Source organism: Herpailurus yagouaroundi, unplaced genomic scaffold (assembly GCF_014898765.1).
Source record: "Herpailurus yagouaroundi ecotype Mexico unplaced genomic scaffold, PumYag 77, whole genome shotgun sequence".
NCBI classification, from domain to species: Eukaryota; Metazoa; Chordata; class Mammalia; order Carnivora; family Felidae; genus Herpailurus; species Herpailurus yagouaroundi.
This window is the reverse complement of record NW_024412388.1, coordinates 48,723,863-48,745,264: the sequence shown is the minus strand read 5'-3', so window position 1 is coordinate 48,745,264 and position 21,402 is coordinate 48,723,863. Positions and strand designations below refer to the sequence as shown.

At 41.0% G+C, this 21,402-nt stretch overlaps 1 protein-coding gene across 11 annotated transcripts in view; it reads right to left on the bottom strand.

Moving 5' to 3' along the window:
* FGGY (FGGY carbohydrate kinase domain containing) overlaps nucleotides 1-21,402 on the bottom strand; it is a 427,457-nt gene that overhangs the window by 128,208 nt on the left and 277,847 nt on the right. For all 11 annotated transcript variants that reach the window (XM_040470413.1, XM_040470412.1, XM_040470410.1 and 8 more), the window contains one exon: nucleotides 13,555-13,662. In XM_040470413.1, the coding sequence (XP_040326347.1) occupies nucleotides 13,555-13,662 (108 nt within the window). The remainder of the gene's footprint in view (nucleotides 1-13,554; nucleotides 13,663-21,402) is intronic.

Here is a 21,402-nt window from a genome sequence, read left to right as displayed (position 1 = left end):
CTGGTGGTAAAGGCCCACTCTGGTTAGCAAAGAACAAGCCAGTTTTTTCAAATAACTGAGCACTCATTTCAATAGCCTGGAGTGCCTGATCGTACGGCTGATCTCTCTATTTACGTCCTATTCTCTAATGCATTTAGTCCAGTATAGAACATAGTGTCCTATTAGTGGTTATTTGTTTCTCCGTAAAACAACCAGTTTAACCACAATGACTGCTGTATCTGCCAAGTGGTTGCCTCAGAAATATATAGACAGAGCTCGCCTAACTTTATGACTACTTTCTTATTTCCTCCATCTTCTCAGATTTCAGCTCTGAGAGCAAGCAGAGAAGTCTACAAACTATATGGATAGGTAGGAAGCTTGAGCTGGATGGAGTCAGATCTTCAGGATGGCTTTCTAGATCAAGAGGAAAAAGCTACCTTATGATGATATATAATGAGGGTTGGGTTTTTAGGTCCTTCCTTACAAAGGTGCCATCTGTATTTGGAACATGGGAGAAAAAGAAAGACAACACAACACAGAGATCATAGATGGGTAGTATGAGGGGACATCTGGCTCACATATGTATTTTATTTGTGTTATATAATGTTTAAAAAAATCAGCCAATATTTTTAAATTGGGAGATTCCACTTGAAATCCAGATTTTGGTTTCTCTTGAAGAACTGGCATATGTAAAACACTGGCCACACATATTTCCCCATGGCCAGAGTCAGCTAGAGCTGATCCCTTCAGATAGGACTGTACCCATCACTATGTAGAAGGCACCACTGGTCTCCACCATTCCCCAACAACAGGAACCATATTTTACCAATTTCCTCATCATGACTGCACTCATGTTTTACTTGTAGGAGAGATCTATTTCTCTATGCCCATCTCTCTATGAAAGGAAGGAACATAAAATGTTCTTTAGAGCGCCATGAGTTGAAAGAAAAACTTCTCTGTGGAAGTAAAAAAAAAATTGTTTGCCTTGTCTTTATTCTTTAATGCTGTCTGACTCCTTTAGGCATTTGGGTTTTCAACTCTTGATATGACAGGAAGAACACAAACAGGGACTCCTAAGACTGCAGTTGATTCTGGCTCAGGGAATGACCTTACACAAGACCGTTTCTAATTCTCTCTCTGCAACATTTAAGAAATTAATATGACAAATAGCCAAGTGTTTGTAAAATTACGCGGAGGACCGCATTGCCTGAGATATCAAAACTGCTGGCACAGAGTTCACAGGCAGGACAAACACATGACACAGGCGACTTCTGAATTCCAGAATTTTAGGTTCTATGATGATTTTGCTAGGACATAGCTATCTTCTTGCATGTGGGGTTTTTTTCTATTAAAATCAATTTTATGTATTAGTCTCAAGGCTGTCTTTTACCTTACTTTGCAGATAACAAAATCATTAGGCTCAGAGAAATGTTCACTGCTTGCCACAACTCCTTTTCGCCTTTTGCATTTACCTGAAATGTCACTTTTTTCATCTTGGCTATTCCAACTCTTTCCTTACCTCGCCTTCTTATCTCAAAGCAAAAACATTTTGCCTGATTTTTCCCAGACTTGAAACTCTCATAAAAATCTAATGGAAGAAGAAAGCCCAACCTAGATAATTTCTTTTATGTTGCTGGAAAGAATTGTGGGTTTCAACACTGAACAGTTCTTAAGAACAACAAACATTCCTGAAAGAAAATGTAAACTGTGTTTTTTGGTTTTTTTTTTAACTTTAATACTAGCTTTAGATAGAACCGCTTCACTTACAGGTGGTGGACAAATTCTGATTTAATGCAGAGCTACTTTAGTTTCATTCAACATCAAAGTTAATAGCTTTGTGTATTTTTATAGTTTGTTAATTGATTCACTTATTCATGAAACTAATGTGATATATAGCTACCCTGTGCTAGGCATCACTGTAATAACTGAAGATTCGAAGATAAATTAAAGTCATTGCTCTCACAAAGCTCTGCCTATCAGTGGAAAATGGGCACACCAATACTCACATATGGCCTCAGAAGATTAGGTTCTTGGTAGATTCCACAAATGTTTACTGAACATTTACTCTGTTCTAGTTGTAGTAAGCACAGGGGATTCAGTGGCCATGGAAAGGAAGCTCAACCCTATCATACAAATGCTACCCTAACTTCTGGATGATCTCTGAACTACATTATAGGTAGCCTAGCTAAAGCTGAAAAAATTCAGCAGAGATTTCAGTAGGTGTCCATCACAAGAAAGACAAAATTTGAGAGTTTGAGTTCAACCAAATAAACCACCTGTTAAAAACAAACAAACAAACAAACAAAAAGATACTCTTCAGAGAAATAAGAATAACCCAGTGTCTCTACAATATATCAATCATAATGTTTAAGACAGGATCCCAAATTGCTAGACATATGGAGAGAAGGAAAATGTAATCCATACTTATGAGAAAAGCCATTTAATGGACAATGACCCTGAGATGACACAGATACTGGATTTAGAAGGCAAGAATTCAGCAGTTTATTCTAGATCTGTCTCCTGAGGCAAGGGAAACCAAAGCAGAAATAAACCATTAGGACTACATCAAAATACAAAGTTTCTGCACAGCAAAAGAAACAGTCAACAAAACTAAAAGACAGTCTCTGAACAGGAGAAGGTATTTGCAAAGGACATATCTGATAAGGGGTTCGTATCCAAAATATACAAAGAACTCATACAAATAGGTGAAGGGGAATGGGAGTACATTTATCTTGATGAGCACTGGCTAATATGTGTTATTGCTGAATAACTATATTGTACGTCTGAAACTAATAGAACACAGTATTAAGTGCACTGGAATTAAAAGAAAAGAAAAGAAAAGAAAAGAAAAGAAAAGAAAAGAAAAGAAAAGAAAACTAAGAAGTAAAATAATAAAATAATGTATACAACTCAACACCAAGCCCCCCCCGCCGCCCCCACCAAATAATCAAATTAAAATTTGGTGGAAGACTTAAACAGACATTTCCCCAAAGAAGACATACAAATGGCCAACAGACACATGAAAAGATGCTCAACATCACTCATCATCAGGGAAATGCAAATCAAAACCACAATGAGATAATCACCTCACTACTGTAAGAATGGCTAAAATAAAAAACACACACACACACACACACACACACAAGAAATAACTAGTGTTGGTAAAGACGTGGAGAAAAAGGAACCTTCATGTACAGTTGATAGAAATGTAAATTGGTGTGGAAAACAGTGTAAAGGTTCTTCAAAGAATAAAAAATAGAATTACTATAGGATCCCTTAATTCCACTATTGTGTATTTATACAAAGAAGACAAAAACACTAATTCAAAAAGACATATGCACCCCTATATTTACTGCAGTATTATTTACAATAGCAAAGATATGGAAGGAACCTAAGTGTCCCAATAAAGAAGAGGTGGTATGTATGTATGTATATGTATGTATATATGTAAATACACACACACACACTGGAATATTACCCAGCCATCAAAAAGAATGAAACCTTGCCATTTGCAACAATATACATGGACATAGAGATACGATGCTAAGTGAAATGTCAGAGAAAGACAAATACCATATGATTTTACTCATATGTGGAATTTAAGAAACAAAACAAGCAAAGAAAAAAAGAGACAAACGAAAAACAGACTCCTAACTATAGAGAACTGATGGTTACCAGAGGGAAAGTGGGTGGGTAGAGGGATGGGGAAAATAGTGATGGGAATTAAGAGTACACTTATCATGATGAGCGTGGAGTATTGTATAGAATTGTTGAATCACTGTATTGTATGCCTGAAACTAATAAAACACTGTACGTTAATTATACTGAAAATAGAAGCCAAGACTACATCATTGTTAATGAACTTGAATTTAAATAAAAAATATGCTGAAAATAAAAAAATAAACAAAATAAAATCAACATGAAGAAAAATTTGCTATACATCCAAAAAAGGAGGAGAGGTGAGAAGAAGACTAATATTGTTGCTTGATCTGAGCACTGGTACGTACTGACATTGTTGAATGTAATATTGCTCACCTTAACAAATAAACATTTAAACAAGCAATAAATAAACCAAGAAAAATGAAGTCAATAGTTTAATAATGCTTTAGGATAGGAGAATATTCTCATAATCAATAAATAGAGAAGAAATAGCAAAGAAACAAAAACTATTAAAACGGAAATTCTAGTATTGATAAATATTATACCCGAAATATTTAGTGGATAGGCATCACACTGATTGAAGATAAAAGAGGAAAGTCAATGAACTTGAAAAGAGACCCAGAGAGAGTACTTAATTGTGAGGGGGAGGAGGGAAGGAGGGGAAGTGAGGGAGAGAAGGAGACAGAGAGAGAGGTGGGAGGGGTGGTAGAGAGGCAGAGACTGGGGGGAAAAATCCCTCATGGGCCTATGGGACAATGCCCAAGGGTCTCAAATATATGTAACTGGAGTCACAGTATGAGGAATAAGAGCACACGGGGCCTTGGTAATGAGGTAGGTCTGTGAGTATGGGTGCAATGGAGATGCCTATATATCATACAGGCACACCCTCTGATGATATTAAGGGGCAAATATATAGTATCATCCCCCAGGGAAAATACCTAAGCCAGGGGTGGTACAGATTCATGGGAACCACACCTCTACTCTTGTTGCTAAATGAAGATCTGCCATATCTATTACCTATAAAACATTTGTCTTATTGTTCCTAGCCTCACATTGCTGGTGTTTCTTATTACTGCATTAGGAAATGTATTGTCAAGAGCCACCACCTGTGCTGAAGTTTACACTCACTCCAACTGCTGGGTCTGTGGAAAGGATGGCTTGCTAGGTCACTAGGGAACCACAGTTCTAAATACTTTCTTTTGTCTTCTAGGTATATTAATCTTGTGGTGCTGTTTATATTGCTGCTGTGGCATACGGATGCAGTATTTATCTATGTTTAAATAAATAAACGCTGACAATTTCCCAAACTTGGTGAAAGAAGAGAAATTTCCAAATTCAAGGAGTTTAGCAAATCCGGGAGAAGAAGGATAAATCCAAAGAACACCATGTCTGGGCACACCATAATAAAAATCAAAGGTTAAGAGAAAATCAAGAACGTGGTAGAAGAAAAATAATATACTGTACGCATGGGACAAACAATACCAACGATGGTGGACTTCTCCTGAGAAAAAAAGAGTGCCAGAATACAAGATAGTAACATCTTTAAGCACTGAAGAAAAACAAACAAAAAACCTGTCAACCACGATTATTTTTTATTTGAGGGAGACAGAGAGCACAAGTGGAGGGAGAGGGGCAGAGATAGAGAGAGAGAATCCCAACCAGGATCCCTGCTCAATGTGGAGACCGTCACGGGGCTCCATCCCATGACCTGGGGATCATGACTTAAGCCGAAATCAAGAGTTGGAGGCTCAACTGACTAAGCCACCCAGGTGCCTCAACCAAGAATTCTGTATTGAGCAAAAATATCTTTCAAGATAGAAGGTAAAATAAATCACTAAAAAAGGAAAAAAAAAACCTATTTTTTTTTCTTTTTTGTCAGTACAGCTACAAGAAATGAATAAATGCTGAAGTGGGTTCTCCAGGATAAGGAAAATATTAGATATTTACATTTTCAGAAAGAAAAAAAAAAACAAAGGGGATGGTAAACAGGTAGGTAAATGCAAAAGATAATGGTTGCTTCTCAGAATTTCTTTGAAATACGTATGACTTATTAGGGACTGAATTGTATCCTCCCAAAATTCTGATGTGAAGCCCCAACCTTCCATGTGACTGGAAATAGAGACTTTACGGAGGTAAATAAGGTCATACGAGGTCACACGGGTAGGGCCCTAACATGATAGAATTGCTGTCCTTATAAGAAGAGCAAGGATCACCAAAGCTCTCTCACTACATGCATGCACCTGGAAAAGGCCACGTGAGGACACAGGGAGAGGCTGCTGTCCACAAGCCAAGAAGACAGCTCTCACCAGAAACTTAATTTTCTAGCACTATGGTCAGGGACTTCTATCCACCAAACTGTAAGGAAATAAATGTTTATTGTTTAAGTCACCCAGTCTATGGTATTTTGGTATGGCACCCTGGGCAGACTCATGCGTTATTTAAAGCAAACAACAGGGGTGCCGGAGAGGTTCAGTCAGTTAAGAATCATACAGACTCTTGATTTCGGCTCAGGTCGTGATCTCACAGTTTGTGAGATTGAGCCCTGCATATGAGATCAAGCACTGCATCAGGCTCTGCATTGACAGCATGGAGCCTGCTTGGGATTCTCTCTCTCCCTCTCTCTCTGTCCCCTCCCCTGCTCACATACACACGCACTCCCTTTCTCTCTCAAAATAAATAAATAAACTTAAAAAAATAAAAATAAAGCAAACAACATAGCAACTACTATATTGTTGGATGTCTAACATATGTAGACATCACGCATATTATGACTTACAGCATTTAAGAGTGGGGGGGTAGTATGTAACTACACAGTTGAATGCTTTTTCTACATTGCATGGAGTTTATAATATACAATCTAAGTAGGCTGAAAAGTTCATGACGTTTATTGTATATAATTCCCAAAGACATCATTTAAAGGAATTCAAACTATCAGGCCTAAAAAGCAAATAGAAGAATTTAAGTGGAATTCAGAAAATTGAAAGATATTTGAATAATCCAAAAGATGGCAGAAAAGGAGAGAGAAAAAACAAAAACAAAAACAAAACAAAACAAACCAAAACCAGAACCACAGAAAACAAAGAGCAAAATGGAAGACCTAAATCCAACAACATTCACCTTCACGTTGAATTGTAGGTAGTTTCAACATCAGAGTAAACATCAGAGATTACAAGACTGCAGGAAAGCAAGGCCCAACTATATACTGTGTATAAAAGATGCACTTTACATAGACTGGGATGGAAAAATGGTGCTTTGACTGATGGTGCTGGGAGAGAAGGTTAAAAAAAAAAAATAGATGGAGAAATGTTATACATTTTGGACTTAGAATCCATAGGACCTTCTGACTGGATGTGGCCAGAGAAGGGAAGGGGAGAGTCAAGAAATCATCCCAATTTTTTTGTTTTGATGAAAATATAAATGAGGTGGTCTTTACTCAAATGAAGACAAATAACTGAGGATCAACACAGAGAATGTATCAGTTACCAGAGTTAGAAAACGGTAATTCTGAAATCCCCACCCCCGCCTCCTTGACATTGACTCTATCTTCTCTCCAGTGATAGCAACGCTATCCTTCAGAAGCCTTGACCTCTCTCTCTCTGCTGCACCTTTCACATCCAATCCATCAGGAAACCTCACCGTCTCTACCTTCAAAATACATCCCCAAACACGACCATGTTTTACCAGCTCCACTGCCATCAACCCCATCTCTCAGCTGGTTTACTGCAAAAGCCTCTTTGGGGTGTCACTGCTTCTGTCTCTCACACCCCCCATCCCACAGTTTATTCCCAACATAGCAGTCAGGCAGCAGTCTGAATGATCCTTTAAAAACTAAGTCATATCTGTCCTGTGCTCATAATTCTCCAGTGGCTTTCCATTTCCCTCAGAGCAAAAGCCAAAATTTTCACAGTGACCAATAATATAGTCCCAAATTACCTCGTAAACTTATTCCCTACAACTCTCATTTTGGGTCACTCTGCTCCACCTTTGTGGCCTCCCTGCTGTTCCTGTAATGTCGCAGGCAGGCAATCCTCCCTCAGGACCTTTGCACTGGTTGTTCCCTTGGCCTGGTACATTCTTCCTCCAGGTTTCCAAATGGCGAATTTCCTTCCCCTCCTGTTTGTTAAGTTTGTATGTCACATCCGTAAGGTTTACCCTGACCACCTTTTTTTAAAATTGCAAACTGCTCACCTGAATCCATAAGCTTACTTCCTCTTTTACTTTTAACAACTTTAACCATAAAATAAACTCTATGGCTTTCTCATTCTATGTATTGTGTATGATCCGTCTCTTCTTGTTAGAATGTAAGCTTGACAAGGGGCAGATTTTTGGAGTGGGGTGCAGAAGAAGCTATTTTCGTCACTATTTCTCACTCAGAACGGTAACATGAACATAGGCACTCAATAAATACTGGCTGTTTAAACAAGCATCTAAAGAGTTTAGACTTTATCCTACAGATAACTGGAGAGGTGTCAAGAGTGACAGGGTCACATCTATGTGCTTTCAACACATAGTTGAAATTCTGTGGACTAAATGTTGTGTCCCTTCAAAATTCACACGTTGAAATCCTAATGACCAAAGCGATGGTATTGGGAGGTGGGGCCTTTGGGAGGTGATTAAGTATGAAGGTAGAGCCCTAATGAATGGGATTAATGCCTTTGTAAGGGGTTGAGGAGACAAGAGTCCTCCCCTTCCACTTCTTCTTCAACCCAGAAGAGGATCCTCACCAGAACCCAACCAAGGTGCTGCCTTGATCTTGGCCTTCCGGCCTCTACAGCTGTGAGAAATAAAGTGTTGCTGTATATAAGCCACCCAGTCTATAGTACCTTGTTTGAGCGGGACACACTAAGACAAAAGAATCAGAGAGGGAAGGATTAGAAGAAAGAAGGTCATCAGGGAGCTGTGCAGGAATCCAGGTGCGTATACAAAAAATACAGTGAAAGCCTGGGTGGGAGGGAACACAGAAGAGTTTATTTATCCAGGGTAGGTCTTTGTATCCACAAAGTCATTTCAATTAGCCAATGTGAAATGCTGGGGACATACCTAAGTCTATACACAGAATCTGTCAATACTGATACACATAGCATTTTTTCTCTCATGATCCTACAAAGCCTGTCAACTGTATTTGCTTCAATACACTTGAAAAGAAAGTCCTACTAACTCACAATAATTGCTTCTCAAGGGACTATATAAGACAAGTGTAGGAAAAACTCAAAAATGTAGCTCCACAAAAGTCAGGTCCAGTTCTGGAGAGATCTGGGGCTTCTGGTAGCCCACTTGGGTTTGAATCAAAGCTTCCCCACTTACAACTATTAAGGCCATGATCAAGTTACCTCATTGTTCTGAACCGTAAAACTGAAGTAATAACACTGGCCACACAGACAGGCTGGGTTGATCAGAAAGGGCCTGAAGGTGTTTGTCACATAGCAGATACTCCCAGTAGGCTGCAGGGGTAGCACAGTCTATGTGCTACACTAACTAATAATTATCAGGTCTCTATCCAGCCTTCCCATTAGATGGTAAGCTACTGGAGGACAGGAATCGTGTGACCGTATTCTTGCTTGGCCCAGTGTAATCACTGCAACATAATGGAAGGGGTGAAATCACTATCTCCATCCATGCACCCCATGCACCCACACTGCAAGGTCTTTGTACACCCGCTTATGGAAGACTGACTGACTTCCTGAGGCTAGGGCCAGGCTGACTAGCACTGGGGATAAGGCAGGGGACAGAGAGGCTTCCCAAAGCACAAATGCCAGAATTCTGGGCACACAACGTCTTGCTACATGGTGACCCTGGAGCTTAAGTTCATAAATTTAAATTCTAGGTTCAAACAATTCAAAGGTAACCCTCACCCAAGCCTACCTGTCCCAGAAAGCCAAAGCCACAAATTTGACTTTGCCTCCCTCGCTCTACACCTCCCCCAATGAAAATGACTCCAAGTAAGACAGACAAGAGTGTTTGGAGAGAGGGATGGCCATGGTCCAGCTGGAAACCAGTTTCAGCATCTGGTGACTGCACGGGTTGGTGTTCTATGAAAAAGGTCTGGACGAAAAGCAATATTTTTTGCACAACTATTTTGGAGAGAGTATTGACAAGCACGAGGCAATCCCTGATGGGTGCCCAATTGACGCAACTAAAATCAATCATCCACAGGTTGGAGGCATGTGCCCTTCTAAAAGGAAATGAGTATCAGTGGCACAAGTCTGAAATGAGTGGAAAATGAATGCAAGTCTCAGTCGAATGAAACTATAAGAGGTCCAAAGCCAGAAGAAATCCTATTCTATTTTTTTTCTTCATGCTGAAGTTAACCAGATGGAGTTTGTTTTGTTTTGTTTTGTTTTCCAGTAGCAATCTATTCACATACTTGGAATGAAGGATTTGCTTTGGGATAGATGATCTTTTCTTTTTCTTTCTTTCTTTCTTTTTTTTTTTAATTATAAAAATGAGACTTTTGCTTCCCACCCCGCAAATCTAGAGATTAGGTAGTTTTTTGTTTCTTTTTTTTTTCTTTTCCTTCTCTTTCTCCTCCTTCCCTTCCCTCTTCCTCTCCTTTCTCTCCTCTTCTGCTTCAGGTGGTTATGTTTGTGACTGCATGTTTAGAATGTACTTTGGACAATGCAATAACGCAACAGACGCAGCATGTCAGAGATGTGCATTTGAGACAAAGAACATAAAAAAATGTAACTTCCTCCCCGCAGTGTTCTCTAGGAAACCAATGTGTTGTAAAACCAGAGGTCAGAGTTCACAACAGAATTGAGGAGAATAAGTAAAAGGAAAGGAAGGCAAAGAAGGCACAGAAAAAGGCCACTGATGGTGCACTAGGAATCTCCTGGGGCTGTGCTTGCTACCCAGAGTTTTTCTTCTTCATCGGAAAAATATGGACAACAACTGTACCTATTTTACAGGGGTTTTGAGAGAATTAAATGAGATGTATATGCAAAGCTCTTGGCACTGAGACTGGGAAATAAGCCTTAAAAATGAATGGCAGGCATTGTGATGATTATAAATATCATGCAAGGAGTTAACAAGATTATATATATAAGTCCTGTCCACAGAAAAAGATACTCAATTAAATGTGATTTTTATTATTACTATCATTATTATTCTTATTTTATCTATTTTATAGGTTGTTTCTGTCTCTTTGCTTATCTTCTCTGGACTGATGCTTTGGGTGATCTGTTCTGTTCTTGACTCAGATTTTGTCCCATCATGTGAGCATTTAGATTTCCTAAGATTTTGCTGTCTATAACCCATAGGTTAGTCTATGGCCAATAAAACTACAGAAGTAGAACTGCCCAAAGTGGAACTCCGAACGCAGCTTGATTGGCTGATGGCACAAAATCAACTAACTACATAAGGGCCAACAATTTCCATGACTCCCGTCGAAAGTCATAGTAGACCATTATGAAGATTTTATTAATGGTGAAAAAGAGGTCACATTTTTTATTTAAATTCAGGGCTCATGAAACAAGCGGAACCAATTCTTATCCACAAAGATATGTCATAATGTTTGGGAAAAGATGGCTTATATCCATAGCAACAGAGCAAACTTTGAGCCAAATACTGGGAAGAGTGTTTCCAGACTGACACAGATGTTCAATTTGCATATTAAGTCTCTGAAAACCTGTTGATGGACAGCTGCACGAACAATGCATCCTGCACAAAGAGTTGGTTTACTGCATCATGATCCTTGTTAAAAAAAAAAACACAAAGTCTCTGGATTGTGTGATCCAGGAGTTCTGGGTCTGCGAAGGGTGATTATACTCTGACGCAGGGTTGAAAAGGGCTATATTTCAGTAATGGATTTTCAATGTGTCACAGAGAAGAACGGATATCTAGGTTGACAGTTGTATAAACACATGACACTAGTTAAAATAGGAGAATGAAAAGCCTGAGTCCCATGGCACCTTCAGACAGTGGTGTCATCTCAACTTCTCTAGTATGGGGTTATTAAGACCAATCAGATGTTATGTTACAGTCACTAAGCTTCCCTACTAGACAGTGAGCTCCTCAAAAGCAGGGCCTGATGAAGGCCTAATCCATTTAATTCCTCCAGAACATGTGCTTTGAGGGGCGCCTGGGTGGCGCAGTCGGTTAAGCGTCTGACTTCAGCCAGGTCACGATCTCGCGGTCCGTGAGTTCGAGCCCCACGTCAGGCTCTGGGCTGATGGCTCAGAGCCTGGAGCCTGTTTCCGATTTTGTGTCTCCCTCTCTCTCTCTGCCCCTCCCCTGTTCATGCTCTGCCTCTCTCTGTCCCAAAAATAAATAAAAAACGTTGAAAAAAAATTAAAAAAAAAAAAAGAACATGTGCTTTGAATCGAGCCATCCATCTATGCTTCCATGGACGGTGAAAGAGAACCTGAGGCAACTAAGTATAAAATAGCAATATACTAAGAAATGGAAACTAATGGTGATTTGCATCCATAGCCAGCTTTGGATCAGACCACTATAACTCTGCTGAACATTTGGAGAGTCGGTATCGGAATCAGGCCATAAACAGATGATTTCAGTGTAACACAGTAAATGTGAGGTTGGCTGAGCCTAGGTCTCATTTTCCCTTGCCTTCCACATGTAATCTCCCTGAGGGCCCACTGACCTCTCCTGACCTGAGGTCTCAGTCATCATTGCCACTGTCCTCATTCAAGCCCGCAAGGCTTTCTGTCTGTGGACTAACCTACTAAAATCATCTCCGCACCTTCAGCCACGTGTCCTCAGGCCTTCTTCCTCACGGTTGCTAGCTGGAGTCTGGACAACTGAGATCTGAACATATGCGTCTGCTCTGCCAACCTTTTGGTGGTTCCCCTTGGTCCACCAGACAAATATCAACTCCCGAGCATGTTCTACAGGGACTTCTTATGATGTGGTCCCTGCCCAGCTCTCTAACTTTTATCCTAAGTCATTCTTCTAAGAACAGTTTATGTCACAATTTAAACGCTGGACTATGTGCTATTACCTCAAGTAAGCCTTGTTATTTTTAACTCCCATATCTTTGGTCCTATGCCAGTTCTGCCTAAAAGAGTAGCCCTACCCTTCTTTGTCTGGTTTGTCCCTTGTTTACCTTTTAAGACTCAGCACAAATGCTTTCTCCCCCTCAAAGAGTTAGCTCTTTAACCTAGCTTTAGGTCAACTCTGCTTTGCACCTCTGGTATAGTATTCATGTCACTTTTATGCATCTTCTATCTTCCCTATTAGACAACCCCACAAATTCATCAAATTTCTTAAGCACCTTCTATGAAGGAGGCACTGAGCTTAACGCAGAGAAAAGTATGATACGGCCTTTGCCTTTAAGGAGCTCATAGATTTCTGGAAATGACAGATTAGTAAACCAATAATAATAGAAAACTATAAGTAGAGTCATGTCTTAAAGGACAACTAAAATTATCCAGGTGGTAAAGAACTCTCTGAGCAGAGAAAGAAACACATCCAAAGGCACAGAGGAGTAGAATAACATAAGCCATGGGGAAGTTGTGGGTAAGGCAATCTAGCCTTAGTGACAAGTACATGTGTGGGACTGGAAGGGCTGGACCATGAAAGATGCGATGTGCCCAGAAAACTATCTGAATGAGGTCCCCAAGGCTATGGAGAACCACTGAAGGATTCTGGCTGGAGAGCAACATGGTCCTTTTTTACAGAGTAGAGTATCACTCTCACGGACGTAAGAAAAAAAAAATGGATTTTTGCATGAAAGGTAGGTGTCAAGATGCGTTAGTCACCAGTGCCTGGACCAACATTTATTCCTTTGGCAAATGCATGCTGCATACGCACCATATGTCAGGCTGTGCTCTAAAAGAAAGCTAATTCTTCTGATTTAGGAGCCTGCAAATTTTATATATGGGGTAAATGGGGAGGGTGACAAAATGGACTAGTCAAGGCTATGAAAACATTTAAGCCCGTATTGAGAAAGTGTCAACTTACCAATTTTCCAGTAACGCTCTGACCACCTTCATTCAGCCAGAACCCAGGGACCATGGCTGAGAAATAAGGGCCCCAGACACCTGGTACAAAAATTGGGTCTTTGCTGATCTGGAAAGAAAGAGGCAAAGTATGTGAAAATAATTGACGCTCAGGGCTAGAAGAAGCCTTATCCTCCTCCCATCTGATGTTTCTGTGACCATGTGATTCAACTTCTTATTAAATACCTTCTTTGGTAAGACAGTCATTCCTTCCAAAGGAAAGGCACGGCTTCATCTTTGGATGAAGGTCTTCCTGTTACATTCATTTAAGATGTCGGAGAAGCAAAAGATCATTTTGGAAAGAAACTGGTAGGACATTTCCTTGCTGGCTCCCTCTCTGTGGTAGACTGATTGCAAAAATGTCCCCCATTCTCTACCCCTCCCTGTGTCCATTTCCTCTGCAATGTGACTTTACAACTTGTCTCACTGACAGGTGGAGTCCCCACCCATGGAATCTAGGTCAGCCTGGTGACTTGTCCCGGCCAACACAATGAGACGGAAGTCGTACCACCAGTCTTCTAGGCTTAGGTCTCAAGAGGACTGTGTGCTTCTACTCTCCCTCTTGGTTCTCAACCTCTGCAAAGAGAAGAGCCCAGACTAACCTGCTGGATGGAAGGACATGCAACAGAAATGAGGCAACCCAAATGTAGCAGGTGTATCTCAGATATAAGAGACAGCCCAAACAAGATCAGTAGATCACCCTAGTCAACCAGCACTAACAAGCCCAGATCACCACAATCACCCAGCTAACTGATAGACTTGTGAACAAAAACACGTCTTGTATGTCACTAACATTTTGTGTTTGTCACCTAGCATTTCTGTGGTAATAGTAAGTGACACATTTCCTTCCTTCTCCAACTACTTACTAGTCAACTAATAGCATGCCATCTCCCCCTCTTGGGTGCCGGGGACAAAGAGATAAATCACACAGAGTTCTTATCTTCAGGAATCTACCAATCTAGAGGGGAGTCCCACAGGTAAATAGACAAATAGGATGCAGTGTGGTCCACAGGATGGTAAAGACAATACATAGAATGTTATGGAGGGACAGAGCAGGCCAGGAGTGAATGGTCTTAGGGAATAGGACATAGCTCAGATGAGCAGGACTGAGGCAGGCATTCTATTCTAGGTCAAGGGAAGGGCTTGAACGAAGCCATGTAGGTGAAGGAGAGGTGTTCTTAGGACTCAAGACACTGCAACAGTGTGTTTGTAGCAGACCACAGAAGTCCTTTCAGGTATTAGGAGAATACATCAAGACATGAACCTGGACAGACAAGGACGGACCACATGTTCACTCATTTGGAATGGTGCGTGTTTCTCATCCATCTAGCAGGGACGAGTGTTGAAGTCATATTTCTGGTTGTGGATAAGTGTAGGGGAGGGTGGGGAGGGAAAGGGAGGGAGGCATGTCAGATCTACTCCCACATGTCTTCTGGATAGGCAGCAAATCCATTCATTCATTTATCCTACAAATATTTATTCAGCCCTTATTATGTGCTTGGTACTATGTCTCATCCTGGGGATACAGAAATGAACTGAATATTCATGATTTCTGCCCTCATGAAATTTTTAGACCCGCATTTTAGCACACGGACAAACATTATTTAATTGTCTTGACCCCAAACGTTCCAGTTGCCTTTTCACTAAACTAGTGAGTCCTCAAATCAGGATTTCCGAAGCTCCAACAGGAAGGAGGTGAGTCAAGGTAAGGGAAATACAAAACACTGTCAACTCTAAATTGTGTGAAGTCAAGATAATTTATAAAAAGGGACATTTAACACCTAAAAAAGAAAGAATAATGTCAGGGGAAAAAGACAGACTTTTGCAAGAAAAGTCAGTTTGGCTTACATTGACATACTTCTTTCCTTACTGTTATAACAGATGTTTCCTGAACTCCCACTGTGATCCAAGTCTGTGCCAGGCACTGGCAATGAATGTTAAACAAAACAGCACAGCCCCTGCCCTCAGACAGATTACAGCAACCAATCATTCAAGTTTGGCCAGGAATCTCTTGGTTTAGTACTGAAGGCCTTGCGTCCTAGAAAACCCTTCCGTCCTAGGCAAAAGAGATAAATCATTGGGCAGCCTCAGAAAGATATTAATCAGACCATCACACGATGTGCAATTATAAAGTGTGATATGTAAATGAATGAAAATCAAAAGGTCTGATAAAAGCAAATAAGTGAGGTACCTAATCCAGTCTATGGGTCAGGGAAGGCTTTCTTAGGAGGTAACATCAGAATTACGAAGTAAAACATATATAGAAGTTATTTAGTAGGTGTGAAGGTATGTGTGTGAGTAGGAGTGTGTGTATGTGAGCTTTCGTGTATGTGTGTAAGATACAGAGAGTGTTCCAACCGGAAGGAGCACACACTATACGATCTTCATTTTTGTCACTTGGTCTTTGCCCGTGAACATTTATCACGTGCCGGGCCTAGAAACTACTCCCTAAACTGCATCCCAGAGTGGCTTTGGGGTGAATAAGATAGCTCATGTTCACAACCATTAAGAACCCAGTGTTTGACAGGTAGATGGATAACCACCAAAGTCAAATCATCTCTTTTCCTGCCCGGCACCCCTTCCCTTCCAGGACTCTTAGCCCCATTTGATAGATAAGTCTCAGGGAGGCTGCATAAGATATCCACAGTCACTCAGTTAGTAACTGCCCAAGGTGGGATTTGAACTCAGGCAGATGCCGGCCTCAAACCAGATGGCAGGCTTTATTTGTAACTTATAGTACATACTCTGCTTTGGAAGGTTACGCATCACACCCCACCTCCACCCTGTCTCAAAATTTAAACCTGCTCCTGAGTCAGCCATAGCAGAGCTCCATTGGAAGAGTGAGGTTCTGCGGCTCCGAAATGTCAGGTGAAGGCTTTGCCTGGCTCTGCCCACGTATAAAGCTTTGAGCCGACTCCTGCTCACGCTCACTCGTTTGAAATGGCAAATGCTTCTCATCAGACATCTGAGTGAAGCGAGGAAACCAAGACAGAAATATGTTCCCCAGAGCATTTCCAATCACTTCCAAGCCCTGTGCTCTTGGAGAAAACAAGTAATAGTTTGTTTTGAGAGAGAGAGAGAACGCGCATTTGTATATGTCTGTGTGCTTTAATCCTTTGCAATGAACCTAAATATTTAAAAATATTTTTGTGAAAGCTCTTAACCCATGCTGTGGGCTATCCTGGAGGCTGCTCTGTTACCCAAAGGAGGGAGTTCATTTTACTCCACTGGTAACAACTGTCTGTGCAGGACGCTGACTTCCTAGTAATCGTGGTGTTGTTGGCAACAACAACAGCTAAGATGGACTGGCTACTTACCAAAAGCCTTACTCCAAGCATATTATAGGAATTAAATCACTTAACCCTCATGAAAACCCTAAGGGAAGATTCCACCATTATTCCTATTGTCTAGATGTGTAAACTAAGGCTGAGAGAGTTCAATTGCGTGTCCAAGGTTATAAAAACTGCCAAGCAGTCAGGCACCACACTCTACAGGTTCCATAGTTGTCTCCGCCAAAGTGTTGTCTTAGTTTTAGACTACCTTTGCTTCTTGGAATCCTTCTTTGCCTCTCGAAGGCAGAGAGCAAGGGCCATCACAGTCAATACAGACTCATTCAAATGGAACAAACCTTTTGGTTTTGCTGACAAATAAGTTAGGGAATCTGCATTTCCAAAAGCTTTTGATAAATTTTCTCCAATACACTTGTGAAGAGGAGAACACGTGGGTTGAGTCAAATACCTATCTTCATTCTACTCCCAACTGCCATATTCCAGCCAGGTGATCTTACACAAGGACATAAATGGACCTCAGCCTCAATTCGAAAATGGAAGGATCAGGGTACCTCGGTGGCTCAGTCGATTAAGCTTCTGACTCTTGATTTCGGCTCAGATCTTGTGGTTTGGGAGTCTAAGCCCCGTGCTGTCAGCACAGAGCCTGCTTAAGATTCTCTCCCTCTCTCTGCCTCTTTCTTTCTCCCTCTCAAAAATAAACATTTAACAAAATGGGAGGATTAAGGGGCACCTGGCTGGTTCAGTCAGTGGAGCGTGTGACTCTTGATCTCAGGGTCATGAGTTTGGGCCCCATGTTGGATAACAGAGATTACTTAAAAGAAAAGAGAAAAAGAAAATATATGGTTATACAAAAATGGGAGTATCGATGTGAATGTTGAAAGACTTCTGTGAAGATGAAATAAGTTATCACCTACCAAGACCTTATTATATGTTAAATACCAAATAGACATTAGTTGTCCTTGAAACGAAGTTTGTATGAGAGAACAGTCAGGTGACAGAGTTGAATGATCACAACCAAAAGTAATTATGATCATGTAAGAAGGTCTCTAGATTTGTCCATGGCCTGATTTAGCCAATATTGTTAACACTGAAGTAGAAAGTGATACAGAAGTAAAGCTTATCATGTTTTCAGATGGTGTTAACTTGGGAGGATTGCTTAGAATGGGGCATGTCCAAATCAAGATTCAAGATTACTTCAAAGAGCTAGAACATTAAGCAACATACAAGAAACTAGTTAACATTTATTTAGTTGTATAAATATTTGCACTTAGAAGGTACTGGAAATATTCTCATACTCTTTTTAATGGGTGGTGGCATATGAGTATTCCATGTGGTACTGTTTAAACAGTACACAGACCCTTGCTATATTCTTAAATTGTGTGTGCTATCAATAAAGTTAAAGAAGCCCACAATGAGACAAAACATTTGGTTGCACACCATACGCCAGGCACTGAGATCGGCATCGAGGCTATTAAAGTAACAAAGTAAAATGGTAATAACATGAATAATTAATAATAAGGCGTGGCCCCTTTCCTCAAAGAGCTCCTAGTCTGACCAGGCAGACAAGAGGCAGAAATTCAGAAATTACAACAAATCATGCTAAGCTCTACAGTAAGAGAGGGAAGGAGGGGTAGGTACCCAAGCTGTAGTCTTTCCATAGGTGGCCACACGGAGCGAGGCCTTGAAGGAGTAAGTGTTTCCCTAAGTAAAGAAGGAGGGCATGCCAACCAGAAAGGACTGTGTGGGCTAGGGGCACACTCATGAAGCTGCACAAGCATTCTGGTTTTCATGAGGGCTTAACATTCTGAATTTTACTTGAAATAAAAGGTCATAAAGTTTGAAGGACAGGTATATTTCTGCATTTATATGTCCTAATGCTTGTGAAAAATTCAATTTTGAAAAAGCTGTGGCTTTTTAAAAGGATAAAAGCCTCAAACAACCCTGTAAGTCAAGCAACAAGAGTAAAAAATAACGCAGAAATAAGGATAATGAGAAATACTAAAATGGCAATCGCTAACAGTCACTGTGGGCTTCACAAGATGCCAAATACTCTTCTAGGCTCTTTATAGAGGTTCTATCACATAATACTTGTGACATCCCAATGAGATAGGTCCTATTATACTTACCCCACAAACGAGGAAATCTAAGTTGAAGGAAATCAGATAGAGAGTATATAAAAGGGTAACTTTGGATCCAAACAAGATCCAAGCTATGGACTACCAACTTCTTTTCCTCTGGCGACTTTATTTTTCTCGTCTATAAAGTAGTTAGATTGGACTAGAATATTTAATATCTCCTTTGTCTTTGAGATTATCTAAGATTCCAAGAAGCGGAGTCATTCTTCTCCAGCTGGCCCATCAGAATTCTCCAGCAAGCTCTTTCAACACAGACTCTGCTCTGTGGCTCAGAGGATCAAACTGGGTGGTCTCGAGGGGCTTCTCTTAACTACCGACTTTGCTTTGCCACCTCTGTGACCCGTGGCCAGGATTATAAGGGGCATTTGTTGACTGTCAACTTCATGGGTTGTATATAATGGCTACCATCTATAATTATAATCTCTTATATTTGCTGAGCACATATTCAGCAAGTAGTTATTGGATACACACTGAATTCAAACTATTGTTTCCAACACGAATAGATACGGAAAGATGGGCATCAGAGCCTCTTGAGGTTTGCAATCTAGGAGGAGCCAGAGCACAGGATGGGCTGGGTGTCAGTCAGGTATCAAGTGATTTGTAAGTTTCTATTTGTATTCAGTCTTGCAATGACCCTGATAGTATACGGAGTCAAATATGCACAGCCCATTTTATAGCTGAAGACAAAGGCATGCAGAGGGTAGGCAAACTACCCAGGATCACAAGGATCTGAAATGGTGCAGCAGGGATTAGAAGCCTCTCTCCATTTGTTCCTGCCTCTTTTCATGTCTGTGCCCAAGCTGGCTCCGTTAGTGGATGCCACTGGCTGAGTTTCATCTAAGGCCGCGCTGCTGTCAGCTGAGTTTCCCTTCGGTGCTAAAGCCCGAGCGCCTGCTCACACCTCTTTCTGGGAGAGATGACTGGGCTCAGAGCAGGGAGCTACTGCAGCAATTTCCGTTCCGCCTTGCCCCCACCCCATCATCCCCGAGGTTGGCCTAAACCTCTGGCAGGGGCAGCAGGCAGGCTCCAGGCGCCAGTGGTCCTGAGAGGGAACAGGAGGTTTTATTTTGAGTGCCTCCAGCCAGGTTGGGAATTTTAGAGGGTAGCCGCAGGCATGTGTGGGACTGAGTATTTCCGTGGTGGCTCATCTCTCCCTCCAAATGGACTGTGCTATCGTCTTACTAGAAAAAAAAAATTATACACATTCCAGCCAACTCCCAGCTCACTACACAGTGCAAAAAAGAGCAGAGAGAATTTGGTTTTTGAATAGGGCTCTTAGCATTGACCTCTATTTTTGCACTTCTCAGATGAAACTGTAGTGAGTTACTTGCTTCTCCTATGAAATAGTGAGGAACCACATCTTCTCTCAAAAGGCAGTGAACACGGTTTAGTAATGCCAGCAGAGACCTTGGAGTCAGACAAACCTCAGTTTCAATTGTGGTTGGGTTGTTTATTAGCCATGTTCCTTTAAATCTCTCTGGGACTCAGTTTCCTCATCTATAAATGGGGATAATCTCCCCTCCCACAGAGTTTTGTGTGAGTCCTAAGTGGTATAATGTGTCTAAAAATCTTAGGACGTGATATCCCCTCAAGAAATGTGAAATAACAGATGGTTTAATTCCACTCCTTTTTGGGACAGTGGGAAGATCTGGAATATGAAGTCCTGGGTTGGAGTCTAGGCTTTGCCCCTTCTTAGTGCTGTCCCTTTGGAAGGTTCTCCTTGCTCTTCCTTCCTGGATTTACTCTTCTTTGCTTGTCTCACTTGGCACATCTCATGGGGGCAGCCCATCCATTCCCACATGTGCACTGACAACTTTTGTGCTGTTGAGTCCCAAATTTTCGTCCCAAACTCAGGCCCTATTATAAACATCCTTTAGAAGTTCCCCGTGACATAGGAGAGCTTTCTGATCTGGCTTTTATCTATAAGTCTGGTCTAATCACACATGGTACATTTCCTCATCCTTTGCCCATTATTTTTACTCCAACGAGCCCATCACAGCCCAGAAATCCCCACGTACACCACCTTCTTTCTCATCTGTATGTCTTCATAATTTCTCTTCTCTCTAAAAGGCATTTCTTCTGACTTCCCCCTAACCCTTCCATGTCCTTTTATAGAACTTAGCTCAATATCATCTGCTCTGGGAAGCTTCCCTAAACTCTGACTGGGTTATTAGCTGCTTCTTCCGGCATCTTCCTTCACCTTCTGTCCTTCTATACCGTAGATTATTTTGACATATATGTCTAAGTGTGTATACCTACATCCGTAAGTCATATGTAATTGGATTACATAATTAAGTAATGCATACTTAATATGCTATGTGCATATAATATGCTTTGTAAACCAAACCATACAAATGCAGCACACGGCTAAAGTTGTTAACAATG